Here is a 14,475-nt window from a genome sequence, read left to right on the forward strand (position 1 = left end):
CCAGCTTCTCCTTTTCCTCCTGACCAGCCCTTTCTTTTCACCGTTTGTCCTCTGTGACCTTTTCTTTGTCCCAGTCCTCTCAGAACTCTATAGCTGTCCCCAGTGCAGCACAGACCCCTTCCTATGGTCTAAGGTTTAAGAATGAGGCTGCCTCCCCCCTCCTCAGATTCTCAAGAACCAAAGCTGAGCTGAAGGATGCAGAGACAGGGCAAGGCTAACTGAGGGCATGGAGAGGAAGACATGGGCCATCTGGTCTCGCTCACCACACCAGTTGTTTAGCTTCTTAAGGACTGTGATGTGCCCAGAGTTCCATTCTGACCCTGAGAAGCTACATAGTCTAGCCAGTAAAAAAAGACGAGATTTTAATCCAGGAGTATTTGTGTGTAGAAACTTCCCTTTTCCTAGAATCATTGAAAATGTCTGACTTAGAATTAAAAGCAAACTAGTTAGCCTCTTATGTGTCTTAGAATATATTTTGCAGATGACAGTTCATGCATAATATCTTTTCAAAATGAACCAATCTGGTTCTTAGTCTGATTTAGGAATGTTTTCTCAGTGTCGATTACAGAAACATCAGAATTTGGACTTGTTTGTCAGGAGAAGCACACGGACAAAGCTAGCTAGTGCTGTAAAAACTCGTCACTTGAAGAATAAATGTCAGAGGGGAAGGTGTTTCCTAGGCAACATTTGAGACAATTTATCCTAAACAAGTTAAAAACTAACCCTCCCCTGCTTTCTTAAGGAGGCACACTTTGTCTTTTTTCCTCCATTTGTTAATTGAGTAGAAACAAACCCAGGCTGTAGAAAAGCAGCTATGGTTCTCAGCAGTTGAAAGAGTGATCCATGAAACAGGGAAGGGAGAAAGCCACATGGGAGGTTTCTCTCCAGCTCATGATTCATCCCACTTCCTTCCTTCTCCCCCGGCCCCAGGAGGATGTTGCTGTGGCCGCCGCGGTTTTGGAGTCCCTGCTAAAGCTGGCCCTGCTGACCGGCCTGACCATCACTGTTTTCGGCTTTGCCTTTTCTCAGCTGGTTTTGGACATCTATGGAGGGGTCATGCTTAGCTCAGGATCAGGTATGCACAGTTTTTTTCCAGATCTGTTCTAATTTCCCAACTGAAGGAGAGGAGTCTTATGAAAGTCAGATACGGTTGACATGTGTGTCTGTATAGGGAAGATTGCCAGAGGCTGGGGCACCTGAGGTCACACCAGCTTAGGGTGCAGTTGGGGCTCTGGCATCAGGTTGATCAGTCCCCACAACCTCACTTGGAGAAGTTGTTAGGAATCCTTAGCTTTCCTTTCAGGCCTCAAATGTGTTTTGCCAAGTGCTTCCCTGTGCTCCCTGTAGGGTAAGTGAGGAAGGCAGAGAGCAGGCTCTAATGAGTCTCTGCTTGGTACTAAACACATCTGAAGACAGTAAGTGCCACATAAATCTCACGGCCTGATGCATAAAAGCCTCTGAAGGATAACCCAGAGCCATTTGTAGAGAATGAAATTGATCTCAGCAAATAAAATGGTATATTTAATCCAGTGACTCTTGGGTTTTGAAACAGAAAAGTATCGAGTGTGTCTAACTTGGAAACACCTGGTGCCCAGGCCACTGAGTGTCTCACAGCATCGCTGGGCCCTGGGGACTTTACCAGTTTCGAGATGCACTGGGTCACGGACTAGCAATCCACTTACAGTGTTTCCTCTTGGGTTGAGCAAAGATGTTTTTAATTCCTCACATCACTAGACAAGATCCTTGAAGACTTTTTTCTAATGCCCTGTCTCGAATGGATAGGGCCCTTTCAGATGCCATTCTGCAAGATCACTGGCATGCTTTTGTCTCCACTATAATGGCCCCAAACATTTAGTATTAGGAGAAGAAGGGCCGAGTTTCTACCCAAGAACAAAGGTCATTAGGTTTGGACAAACAGCTGCTGTGAAACCAGTGATGTAGTTTGTAGTGCCCTGGGTCAGGCAGCTATAGGAAGCCATTAGCAAGTCAGTGCACAGAGAGCAGGACAGGCTATTTCACAGCAGCTCTGCCCCTCTGGAAAGGTAATCACCAAGGAGCAGCCTTTGTAATGCAGCCACAGGACAGTGCCACAAGGAAAGGGCTGTCCCATCTACGTAGTATTCACTTGCCTAACTCATTAATCATTGAAGATACATCAACAAACCATTGTCATTGTGTGGTCCTTTTACTCAAGTGAGATGCTGGTGCCAGTCTTGAGCACTGATGATAGATTTGTCAGCTAAAAGGGTCATTGTTACTTGATAAATGAAGGTAATGAATTATGTCTCTGATGTTTTATGTCAAAGTCATTAATCATTTTAGACTCAATAAGATATTCTCTTGATCTCATCTTCAGAGAGAGAGAAGCATCTTGAGAATGGTCTGGTTCCTTAGTCTCTGGAAAGGATGTATGGTTTGCTGTAGTCACTGCAGCATCTTTCGGACCCTTGTCTCGTGCCTGGCCCAGGCCTCCATCAGCATCCCTGCCCCAGCAAGGTCTTCCAGCATCTGTCTCCTCATCACCGCTCCCTCTCATTTTGACCAAATTTCCAGCTGTGTGTGCCTTCTGGGAGGGTGAGTGTGTCTCCCCAGGGTGCCTGCTGGCTTTCCTTCCCTGTCTCCACACCACCCCTCTTCTCCTTGCCCTCTTCTCGACTTTCCGGACTAGTGCTACAAATTCAAATGCCTTTCCTGTGCCAAAGTTATTAACACTGCTGCTCTCCGCCCCGATACTCCTCGCCACAGCCTTTTTTTTGTTCCCTTAAATATTCACAAAACATTGCCTTTCTCCAGAAAGTCTTACTGAATCAGAAAAGAATGAGGAACTTTCCATGGCTCAGCCCAGCCACTGAGTTTTGAAAGTGGAACTTGCAACGCTGCTATCCTCAGTTGCCCCAGTTGCATGTTGCTTTTGTCCCTGCCCGTGAAGTGGGCTCCCCTGTGACCAGACCTGCAGCGGCTCCCTTAGAGACCTCCATGCTGCTTTCCTACAGTGGGACTTGGCCGCAGCACAGGCAGACTGTAGTGGCGCACTGAGGGTTTGCTTTGCAGTACTTGGGCTCAGCCCTGTGTGTAATTAGGGGCTGTGGAAGTGGTCTGAGACTTTGATCAGACGTTTTCCTCATATCTGGCTTTTCCATCCTAAAGGAAAATACAAACATTCAATGAACTTCCCTGAGACTTCTCACATTCATCTCTTAGGTGCTTCTTTCTTGCCCTTTCTTTTACTTTTTTTTTTTTTTTGGAGAAAGAAGAGCTTATTATTTGCAGCCAGTAAGGAGAACACTTGCTTTCCCAAAGCAGTGTCCCCTCTTTCACTTTTTAAAAATCTTTTTTTTCTTCTCAGGCCCCTAATATTAGTTTCCTAGGGCTGGGATCACAGTGTGTCATGAACTAAGTGGCTTGTAAGAACAGAAATTGATTGTCTCACTGTTCTGCAGAAGTCTGACATCCGGGAGCCAGCAGAGCTCTGCTCGCTGTGGCAGCTCTAGAGGAGGCCTCCTTCCTCACCTCTCCCAGCTGCTGGTGTTGGCTGGCAGTCTTTGGCTAGGAAATACATTACCCCCATCACATGGCTGTCTTCTCCCTGTGTGTCTTCACATCATCTTCCCTCTGTGACTATCTCTGTGCCCAAACTTCTGCTTCTCATAAGGACACCAGTCATAATGGATTAGGGCCCACTCTGATGACCTCATTTTAACTTATTATAAAGATGCTCTTTCCAAATAGACCATACTCTTAAATTACTGGTGATTAGGACTTCACATTACTTTTTTGAAAGTGTTAATCACTCAGTTGCATCTGACTCTTTGCGACTCCATGGACTGTAGGCCACCAACCCCTCTGTCCATGGGGATTCTCCAGGCAAGTATGCTGAAGTGGGTTGCCATGCCTTTCTCCAGGGGGGAATCTTCCCAACCCAGGGATTGAATCCAGGTCTCCTGCATTGCAGGCAGATTCTTTCCCATCACATTACTTTTGGGGGCAATACAATTCAACCCATACTACCACTCAGCTCAACCCAGAGTTTAAGGTTCCATCTGCAAGTTCCCCAATTCCAATCTCTTTCCCTAAAGTTGACTCAAAACCCTTCTATTCTAATCACCGTTTCATGCCGGCGTTTGTGTTCTCCACCTTACAAAGCCATGCGCTGTCCACATGGCGTCAACTTTCAGTTACCAAGTGAGAGGTGCAGGTTGTGAGAGGAGCCCCGCCCCTCTTTGCCAGAGAGAGAAGGACGGAGAGAAGCAGGAAGCACACTGAGCATAGCATCGAGCCACCGCAGGGCGGACCCTGGTCCCTGTCTCCCCTGCTGGAGTTGTCCCACGTCTGTGGTCGGGGCCAAGCCACTTCTGCAGCAATTTGGGGGAATGAAATGCAGCCTGACATGATGAAAATGTGGAACCCAAGAGAGGGCCATCAGCACTACTCTGTTAGGACTCCTTTTGTCTTTGTTTTGTTTTTGGGTTGTTTGACCCACAGTATCGCTGAGGTATGCTGGTTCCCAACGCCAGTCTAATCTAGCCATCCTGACCTGAATGGAGAGGCAAAAACTCAGAAATACTTGGGAAGTTCACAATCCAGAGGCGTGCTCACTAAAGATTGAGACCTAATCATAGGACCATAGAATGCTTCTCCTCACCCATAGCTCACTATCCCATTCCTAGGCCGATTTAAAACAGTTCTTCTTTTTGTTTTTTTTTAACATTTTATCTTTTTTACGCAATTGTAGGATGCACATTTTATTCAAGTTCCCATAGACTATAAACTGGGAGACCCTGAAACATCCAGGGACAAAACATAGTGCAAAATTTTCAGAGTATAAAGGTATTGAAATCATACAAGAGTCTATTCTCTTATTACTACAGCAGTTCTTTTTATCCAGTCAGGTCAAACCAAACCAAATCAAATCAAATGAATCCAATCAGTCCCATGAAATCAACTCCATTAGACCACCAACATCAGGCAAGCCCCTCCACCCGTAAGATTACAGCTTGCTTAAAAAAAAAAAAAAAAAAAAAAAGATTACAGCTTGCTGAAGGCTCAGATAATGGGTAGCATTTTTTAGCAATAAATTATTTTAAATTAAGGTAACTACATTTTTTTTAAGACATAATGCTGTTGTACAACTAATACAATACAATATGTTGTCATAACTTTTATATGCACTGAGAAGCCAAAAAAATTCATGGGACCCTTTATTAAAATATTTGCTCTATTGCAGTGGTCTGGAACCAAGCATGCAGTGTCTGTAAGGTGTGCTGATTCCCAACTCCAGTCTAATCTAGCAATCCTATCTCATCTGAGGGGGGAGAAAAAAACTTGGAAATATTTGTGAAGTTCACAGTCCAGAGGCAAAAGCTCACTGAAGACTGAGACCTAATCATAGGACCACAGAATGCCTCGCCTCCTCAACAGCTCACCACCATATCACTTCTTTTTGTTATTTTTGATGGCCATGAAACTATTTAGTGTCCCCGTGCCACGGGGGCCTTTCATATTAAGCAGCTTTCATAACCATGAATAAGTTTCAGATTCTGAGACTCTGGAACTCCCCTTGGCCTGCCCTTTTCTTTTAGTGGTTTCTTTTTTTTCTTTATTGAGGTCTAATTTACATAAAGTAAAATACTGTACTCTTAAGAGTTTCGACAAATGTCTACACCCTTGTAACCAATATCCAGATTAAGGTACAGAACATTTCCGCTACCCCAGAAAGTTCTCATAGGGCCCTTTCCACCCAGTTGCCCCACCATACCTCAGAGGCAAGAACTGCTTTGATTTCTTATCACCATAGGTTAGTATTACTTTTAAGAAGAATTTCGTATAAATGAAATTATATAGTGTAAGCACTTTCACGTTTGACTTCTTTCCCACAGTATGAAGTTTTTGAGATTCATGCATGTTTTCACATGGATCAATAGTTTTTTTTTCTCGATTGCTGAGAAGTATTTCTTTGTATGGATGGCCCATATGTTGTTTATCCTTTCTCCTGTCCATGGTCATTTTGGACTGTTAGGAATAAAGTTGCTGCAGATGTTTTTGTACACGTGTTTTTGTGAACGTGTGCATTTATTTCCACTGGTTGTATACGAGTAGAATTTTTGGATTGTAGGTTGTGTACATGTTTATTTTATTAGAAACTGCTTGACTGCCTCTCGGTAATGGCCCTTTTAAAAGAGGGGCTCAGGGAATTCCCATCCTGTAGGTTAGAACTCCACACTTTCACTGCTGACAGCCTGAGTTCAGTCCCTGGTCAGGGAACTAAGATCCCAGAAGCCACATAGCACGGCAGGAAAAAAAAAAAAAAGAGGGGATCAACTCTATTTTAAGGCTCCTGATCTTCTGTTAGCAGATTTTCCCAAAGCTTGTTAGTTAGCTATAGAACCTAATCACTTTGTTTGAAGAAAATAACCTTACGAACCCTGGTTCTCCCTGCAGAGTTGTGGGTGTTCCGTTTCCATAGTGTGCTGCCGCTCCTGAGTCCTGGGCTTCTGCAGGGCTTCTTCAGCTGCGTTCGTCTTCACCTGCAGGGCCACTAGTGTCCCTGAGTGCTCAGACTAGCAGGCTTCTTCATGCTGTTTCAAAAAGTGAAATTTGTTTGCTGGCCAGATTAGCTTTTAGTTGCTAAGCAAGAGATCTGTATATCTCTTCCTAACTGTCCATTTGTTTTTGGCTGTTTATTTTGGTCAGTGCCCTGGAATGCTCAGAGTCCTTCCAGATAGTTAGGACCACACATCTGCCCAGTGACCACACCAGCTGGGCTCATGACCCCTCTGGTGTTCTCTGTCCATCCAGCCAATGTGAGGATGCACGGGGGCCTCCCACTTGGGCTCTGGAATCTCAGCGGGTTGTTTCCCTACAGGTCCTGTCCTCCTGCGAGCCTACTGTCTTTACGTCCTCCTACTTGCCATCAATGGAGTGACTGAGTGTTTCACATTTGCTGCCATGAGCAAAGAGGAGGTAGACAGGTAGGTAACCTTCAAGACACACCTGTAATCATGGCCTTCCACCAAAATGAAGTAGCTTCTTTCTTTTCATTCTGAACATGTATTTATAGAAGACTCTTTTAGAGCCTGGAGTATGGTGCTTTCCTCAGGCACCATTCAGTGAGTCTTCTCCACACTAGGGCTGGGGAGCAGCCACTGTTCCTCGCCTCCCTTTGTCAAGGGAAAAATCTAGGGCCTGAAGGGCTGTGTTAGTCCTGGTTGGCAGAGGCCCACCAGACAAGACCCCCTCCTCCACTACCTCCTTGCCCAGTGCTCCAGAGGGTTACTCAGGAGCTTCCTCAAGAGGCAGGTCTACAGGTATTTCCCTGATGGTCCAGTGGTTAAGAATCCACCTACCAGTGCAGGGGGCACAGGTTTGATCCCTGGTCTGGGAAGATTCCCCATGCCTTGGAGTAACTAAGCCCGTGAGCCACAAGTACTGAGCCTGAGCCTCCTAGAGCCCATACTCCACAGCAAGAGAAGCCACCACAACGAGAAGCTTTAGCACCGCAACCAGAGACTAGCATGTGCACAGCAACAAAGACCCAACACAGCCAACAATAAAGAAATAAAATATTTTTTAAAAAAGCAGATTTATGGACAATCTCAGGGCTCTGTGACATGTCTCCTCAGAGAAAGATTCAAGTGCACATAGAAAATTTGCCACATTTCCTCCCGTCCGTTGACCCTGAGGTTGGGACCTCTGCCCTGAACTTCAAGCAGTACCTCTAAATACTGGTTATGAGTCAGTGCCTGATGGAGCTTGTTAGAAATGTAGATTCCTGTCCACTCTACTCCCACCACTCTCTCTCCTACCATACCTACAGAATCAGTAGCCCCTGAGCATGTAAATGTTTTCTTTAAAGCTCCTTAACGATTCTGATGTCAGCTTCTGGTATGAGCCTCTGATCCACACCCAGGATCATTCATCTCTTATGTCGCAGACGCCAAAAGTAGAAAGGTAGTATCTGAAGACATCACTGCAGCATGTAGTTGAGAAGAAGGATAATCCTGTTAGCAGCAAAGGAGAGAGAGGAGGAAGAGGGGAGAAGGCGTGGGAGTAGGAAATGGGGCCAGCGGCCCTCGTGACCCCTTTGCCCCTTGAGGTCTGGGTCCCTCTGTAGTTCCTTGAGTGCTGTTGAAACCCCCAGAGGCCTTGTGGGGTATGGGGAGGTGGGCAAGGATACCTCAGAGACGGGGGGAGCCCTTCCTCTCATTCACAGCACCCTTTGTCTGCTTCGCACTGTGGCCTGTCTCAGGTTTGGTGACTTGTGGGCCACACCATAGTTGAGAGCTGGAGTGTAGAGCAGCGGTCCCAGTCCAGACTGCTCAGACTCCCCTCAGAAGTTCTGGCCCTCTCTCATACCAGCTGAACTGAAATTTTGGGAGTTGGGCCAAGGAGTCAGCTCCAGGAGATCGCTGATGATAGCTCGGGCTTGAGGAACTGCTGGCCCAGACCAGCTTTCAGAGTAAAAACTGCGCTCAACACTGTGACCCAGTGCGTATTTAGGTGTGACTGAAATGAAGCTTCCACAGCACCCAGTACCCCAGGCACACGCAGAGCACACTGATGACGGCTTTTAATTCTGTTTCAGTTTTTTAAACTGCCATGTCATGACACGCTAAATTGATTTCCCAGCCCACTTTTAGGTCACAACCCATAGTTTCCAAATGTGGTCTGGACATGGTTTTTACTTCAGACAGTTAAATGTATAGCTATACACTGCTTTGAATCTGTCCTTTTTTTTTTTTTTTAAGTGGATAAAAAGATCTCTAAGTTTAATTTTGAAAATACTATGTTTTTACTTGAAAGGTGCTTCTAACATGAAATAATTTAAAAATATAATTTAAAACATACTAAATAAGGTACTGAAGTGTGTTGGAAAGAACTCTGGGCTAGGAATCTATCTCTTTGAAGGGAATTTTGTTACAGTAATTGCAGCATTAATGTTGAAAGGGAGAAACAAGACTAAGCCTGCTTAAAACATTAAAAATATATTATCTTCCAACAAATCGTGAGGGAGTACAGACAGTGACTGATTGCTTTGGTTTCTCTTATATTGCATTGAGCCAGAGGAAGTAGCTTTTTAAGTTAGTTGTAATGGGACCTGGACAGCATATTAAAATCTGGAAAATGATTTTCATGGTATTAGTCGTCAACATAGAGAAAAGACAGAGCCATATTCTCATCTGAAGTAACTCACTTCCCCTAAGAGTAAAATGTGGTTTTAAGCATGGTCTCCAAGTTTGTATTCACTGTAGTAGCCCCCTTTTCGTCTGGGCCCCTGGCCCCAACTCCCAGTCTTGTTCTGAACACATGGAGCACCTGGGCTCATCACTGACCCCAGCCTTTTTTTCCTTTCTATGAATTTAGCCAGACATAAAACAGTAGTAAGACTTTTTTGTAGTATAATTGAGTAGCTTTCACCTATTTTACTTATTGAACTACAGGTTAATCAGTGCTTGTTTTTTAATAAAACTAAGGCATTTGGTTGGATGTGAAATATTAGAATGTCCTTTGAGCTGCGAGTTCCTTTTTTGTTAATAACCTCATAATCTATATGGAAGATTGGTGGCTTCACATTATGCCCCACTGAAGAATCTTGGTTGTGTTTTGTTAAGGCTGTCTCATTTTCTTTTGTTTATTTGACAAATTTTTTTGAGCATCTGTTCTCTAAGAGGCATTGCTTTAAGCTCCAGGAGCACAGCCATGAACAAAACAGACGTGATCCCTGCTCTCCTGTAGCTGACAGTAAGGGAAGGAGACAGCAAACAAGTAAATAGATAAGAAAATTGTGCTCTGTGGAGAAGTAAAGCAGGGTTATGTGGTGAGAGTGGGAGCCCTTTTAGATCGGGAGGTCTTTCTGAGAAGGTTGCATTAGGCTGAGGCCTCGATGACCAGGAAGAGTCTGCTATGTATAGATGGGCTAGAACCTTCCAGGCAGAGGGGACAGTGATGCAGAGGCCGAGGATTGAGAGCTCCTCTGTCTGACTTGTTGGCCCTTGAGTGCCCCGCGTGGAGTTGGACTCCATAACTGTTGACTGAATGAAGGACAAGTGCCATCTTCTCACCTAGGCACATGAGACCCGTGCCATCCTCTACATAGTTACTTAGGCTACATTGTTATGGCCGTACCCTGATGTTTTCAGCCAGCACCCACTGGGGACACTTCAGTTGCTTACCTTTTGATAAACCTGATTAAAAATAACTTCCTGTTTATGTGAACCAAACCTTAGAAAATAGTCATTGTCGCTGACTAATTTCCCATTGATTTACAAAGTGGCATTTTAATTTTATCTTTAAAATTCTTATTTTATCCTGAAGTGGATAATGCCTTTAAGGCTATAGATTTGTGTCGGAATGTTCAACAGTTGCAGAGCCCTCTTCTAATGAGAAACAGTAGACGTCCTCATTTTTAGCGCCTCCCAAGTAGCTACACCGAAGAAGCCACACTGTAACTTGTCCCTGCTAGAGTTAACATGAATTAGCTACCAGTTTCATTCATTGTTTCCCTGCTGCTTGGAGTTGGGTGAACATGACTTTGAAAGTTTATGAACCTGTGGTCTAAAGAAGAACCAAACATTACACAGCATCTTCTTTTTGGAAAATTGGTCAGAGTACTGGCCTACCCTCCGTGGCTTGTTACAAAGCTGGCCATTCTGATTATTGATTAGCATTAGTGAAGAAGCTTCCTCTGTGAAGATGTGGGCTCTTGTACTTCCATTACTCATTAAAAAGAAACTGTGTCGACTGAGAAGCAAATGAATTACTTCTCTGGAATTCTAGATGAAAGCACTGTCCCCTGTTAGAGTATAGGTGTGTGTGTGTGTGTGTGTGTTTGTTCCTGATGCCACACTCTCTGATAATTAGGTCTCCCATGGTACCTTGGGCTTGGTCAGCCAAAGGACAAGAACCCAGGCATTTGGGGGACCCAGTGGCATTCTCACCACCCCTCCTTCCTGTGCAGAAGCTGAGTGGTGGTCTCTGAGGTTTCCTAACCCAGTTGACACAGTTTGGGGATCTAAGGGGTTTGGTTTCTTCAACAACTATACACTTAGATTGCCTGCTGTGTGCTCAGCAGAAACCAGATGCTGGAGAATTTGGTTCATGGTTTTTTATCTTTTCTGAGACTCAGTCGAGAGCTGAAAACTGAAGATAACTAAGTGATGTACTACCCTGGAATCAGAGAAGGGAAAGGAACAGTATAAGCCCTCCAGTCACAGAACCCACAGAGCTCTAGAAAGGTGGATGGAGAGCCAAGGAGGGATGTGTGAGAGTCTGGGAAACCCTGACCGTGGGCCAGGCCTTGCTCCCTCTTCCCATTCTGTTATGGAAGCTGGTCACTTGCTTTGAGTGAGATCTGCTTGCCAAGGTTACGGGGCTTCTGCCTTTCCCAAAGGAAGCAGTGCTAACGTTTAGGGGCCAGGGGTCAGGTTGGGCTGTTGGCTCACTCCTTAGGCAGATTCCTCAGCCTCTCTGGGCCTGGTTTCCTTGTCTGTAAAATGGATCCAGCTCCACAGGGAAAGGGGCCTGTGTTTGTCCACCGGCGCATTCCCAGCAGCCCTCACAGCACCTGTCACAGTGCCTGTCCACACGAAACCGTGAACCCGTGTCATATTCTCGTGCCTCACAGTAAGCAGGCCGAACAGGATTTTTATGCGTTTTGATTACAAAGTGTCACTTAGCCAGTTGTTATCCTTAAACACCATAAATATGTTGAATTGTTCATTTTTTTACTCTTCTGTTCAGGGCTGAGGGGGACAGTGACGTTTCCATGTTATCCACTTAGCATTTGATGTGAAAATCAACTGGATCATGGGATCTCAGAGCTGAGTTCGTGTTCACAGCGCTTTCTTTGCAGCAGCCTTGCCTTGGGACGAGGTACCCACTGCCCTGAGTTGCCCGCCTCCCTCTCCCCAGGTACAATTTTACAATGCTGGCCCTGTCATCTTCCTTCCTGATGTTATCCTATGTCCTGACCCGTTGGTGTGGCAGTGTGGGCTTCATCTTGGCCAACTGCTTCAACATGGGCATTCGGATCACGCAGAGCCTTCGCTTCATCTACCGCTACTACCGGAAGAGCCCCCACAGGCCCCTGGCTGGCCTGTCCCTGCCACCAGTCCTCCTCGGGACGTTTGCCATCAGTGGTGGCATCACTGCTGCTTCAGAGGTGAGACTCCCCATGGTCTTCACACCACATGCTTTTGCAGTCTGTCCACTCTCCCTTGTTCCAGACATCCCCTTCCTGTTCTGCCTGAACCAGCTGGACAAGTACTTGCTTCCTCGGGCCCCTTCCCCTAAGCTTCAGGCCAGCATCTTGTGATAGAAATGACTGGGCGGCGGTGCCTGTGGGAACAGAGCAGACCCTAGCCCATGGCTGTCACAGCTTTTCCTGATTAGAAGCTGGAGCAGTAGAGCCCCCTCTCCCTGGCTTGTCCCAGAGGAAGGCGATATGGCTGGGGGGCCAGGGAGTGATGGTGGTGTCTCTCCACAGGTGTTCCTCTGCTGTGAATGGGGCTGGCTAGCCCGGCTGGCACACATCGCTGTGGGGGCCCTCTGTCTGGGAGTGACCCTCGGGACAGCATTCCTCACAGAAACCAAGCTGATTCACTTTCTTAGGACTCAGTTAGGCGTGCCCAGACTCGCTGACAAAACGACATGACCTTGTGGAAGCCGTGTGGCACCTGGACCAGCTGTGGGGCGGTCCTGTGGGTGGAACACGCGTTCTGTGGAGGAGAGCCAGGCCAGGGGTCTGCAGTGCAGTGAGACCAACCCAGGCAGGTGAGTCATTGGAGCGAAACACCGGACCAAACACTTACCGTCCATTTGAGGTTTCAGATAGCAGGGGTTCCATTTTTAAGGGAAGACCAAAAAGTTCTTTTAAAATAGACACAATTATTTTTTTCACCATTTTGTTGTAATTGGCATTTTTCTTTTTGAGTAATGTATTAATTCCTCTTGGGTGTGATTGACCTTAGGAACCATGTGTCCCACATATTCTATCTTGGATGTCAATCGTTAATAATCATCTAGCTCAGAAGGACAGATATAGCCACTTTACCCTCCACAGGAGTATTTACCATGTTCTATAAAAGCACGAAGGAGACTTGGTGTTTTGTGATGTTGTACAACAAAGTTGGCCCCAGAGTTGTGGCTTTCTCCACTGTGACCTGGATTTTTAGAGAAGGAGAAATGTTAATGAGAAATCCAAGAAATGAAGACACAGAGGCTTTCAGATCACATTTCCCGCAGTTAGCCAGGCAGAGTCAGCATCTGTCCCCTTCACGGCTATCCCTACAAAGGCTACCACGTGCCTTCCCACAGCAGGGGCAAGCCGGCTCATCTCTGGCTTGGCCACTGGAGAAAGGACACTGTGATCCTTTGTGAGCTATCTTGTCCCCAGAAGGGAAGCCCCCTTTGCAGTTGGCTGTAAGTTCTCATGAGGAGGTTGTATAGATGACAACTAGAGTTGAGTAGAGGTGTCTTTTTTCCATTAGAATAAAATAAGGTAAATTCTATATGGCAGGTATCACTGAATCACGCCCCTTTCCCACTGACCCCTTACTTCCGGCCCTGGTCAGTGCACCTGAATTCCAGGACAAGGCTGGCAGGCCTGCAGGTCTGGTCCTCCAGGCCACAGTGAGCCCAGGTGAAGGCTTGCCTCTGTGCCCTGCACCCAGCAGGTGAGGTCACCAGGTGTTGTTATCAGGCAGCAAGGCATTTTTCTTCTCTTGTTAATATATTAATTGATGTCATTAATGTATTAATTAGATATAATTGGCCTTTGGAGCTCCATGTGCAAACTATCTCTTGGGTGATGATAGTTAATAATCACCTAGCCCTGATGTCCCCAAACCCTTTGTGTTTACACCCAGAGAACAGGGCAACTGCTGTCAGATGGTGGTTTACCTGAAGTGCACAAATTGAAATCCAGTGACCCAGGGAGAATGGACACATGTATAGGCATGGCTGAGTCTCTTCACTCTCCACCTGAAACTATCACAGCATTGTTAATTGGCTATACTTCAATACAAAATAAACCGCTTATTTAAAAAAATTGTTTTAATTAAGTAAAAATAAATCCACTGGTCCAAAGCCAGTGCCAAGAGGCCAAGGATAAAGACCCCCTGAGACTAGGACCCAGTTACTTGGACACCTGTGTATCTAGTCAAAGAGAGAGTGCTTTGTATTAATTGCAGGGACAGTAGGTAAATGCAAGGTGTCACTGAGCAGCTAGAGGCCCTCCAGAAGCATGGGCCTGGTCCTGTGTTGTCAGGCAGGGTCAGCCCAGCTCAGAAGAACTGATTGCTCCATGGGGTAGGGCACATAGAGAAGGCAGCCCTCCCTCTCAAGTACTTTTTTGCTCTCTTGAACACACAGACATGAGCCTCCAGCCCTCGCAATTTCCGGTTGACCACCCCTCTCTCTGCTAGGACCCTGTCACTCAACCCTATCCTACTTAACCCCAGACTCAAAGTGTGGGCCTCA

General features: G+C 46.0%; 1 protein-coding gene across 2 annotated transcripts in view; it reads left to right on the forward strand.

Moving 5' to 3' along the window:
- The window catches only part of RFT1 (RFT1 homolog), a 38,344-nt gene extending 24,383 nt beyond the window's left edge, over nucleotides 1–13,961 (forward strand). For both annotated transcript variants that reach the window (XM_068982415.1, XM_068982416.1), the window contains 4 exons: nucleotides 931–1,075; nucleotides 6,863–6,968; nucleotides 11,908–12,157; nucleotides 12,482–13,961. In XM_068982415.1, coding sequence (XP_068838516.1) covers nucleotides 931–1,075; nucleotides 6,863–6,968; nucleotides 11,908–12,157; nucleotides 12,482–12,649 — 669 coding nt within the window. In that variant the 3' untranslated portion in view covers nucleotides 12,650–13,961. The remainder of the gene's footprint in view (nucleotides 1–930; nucleotides 1,076–6,862; nucleotides 6,969–11,907; nucleotides 12,158–12,481) is intronic.
- Nucleotides 13,962–14,475: the final 514 nt, after the last annotated feature.

The sequence above is a fragment of the Capricornis sumatraensis genome, chromosome 10 (genome assembly GCF_032405125.1).
Source record: "Capricornis sumatraensis isolate serow.1 chromosome 10, serow.2, whole genome shotgun sequence".
NCBI lineage: Eukaryota > Metazoa > Chordata > Mammalia > Artiodactyla > Bovidae > Capricornis > Capricornis sumatraensis.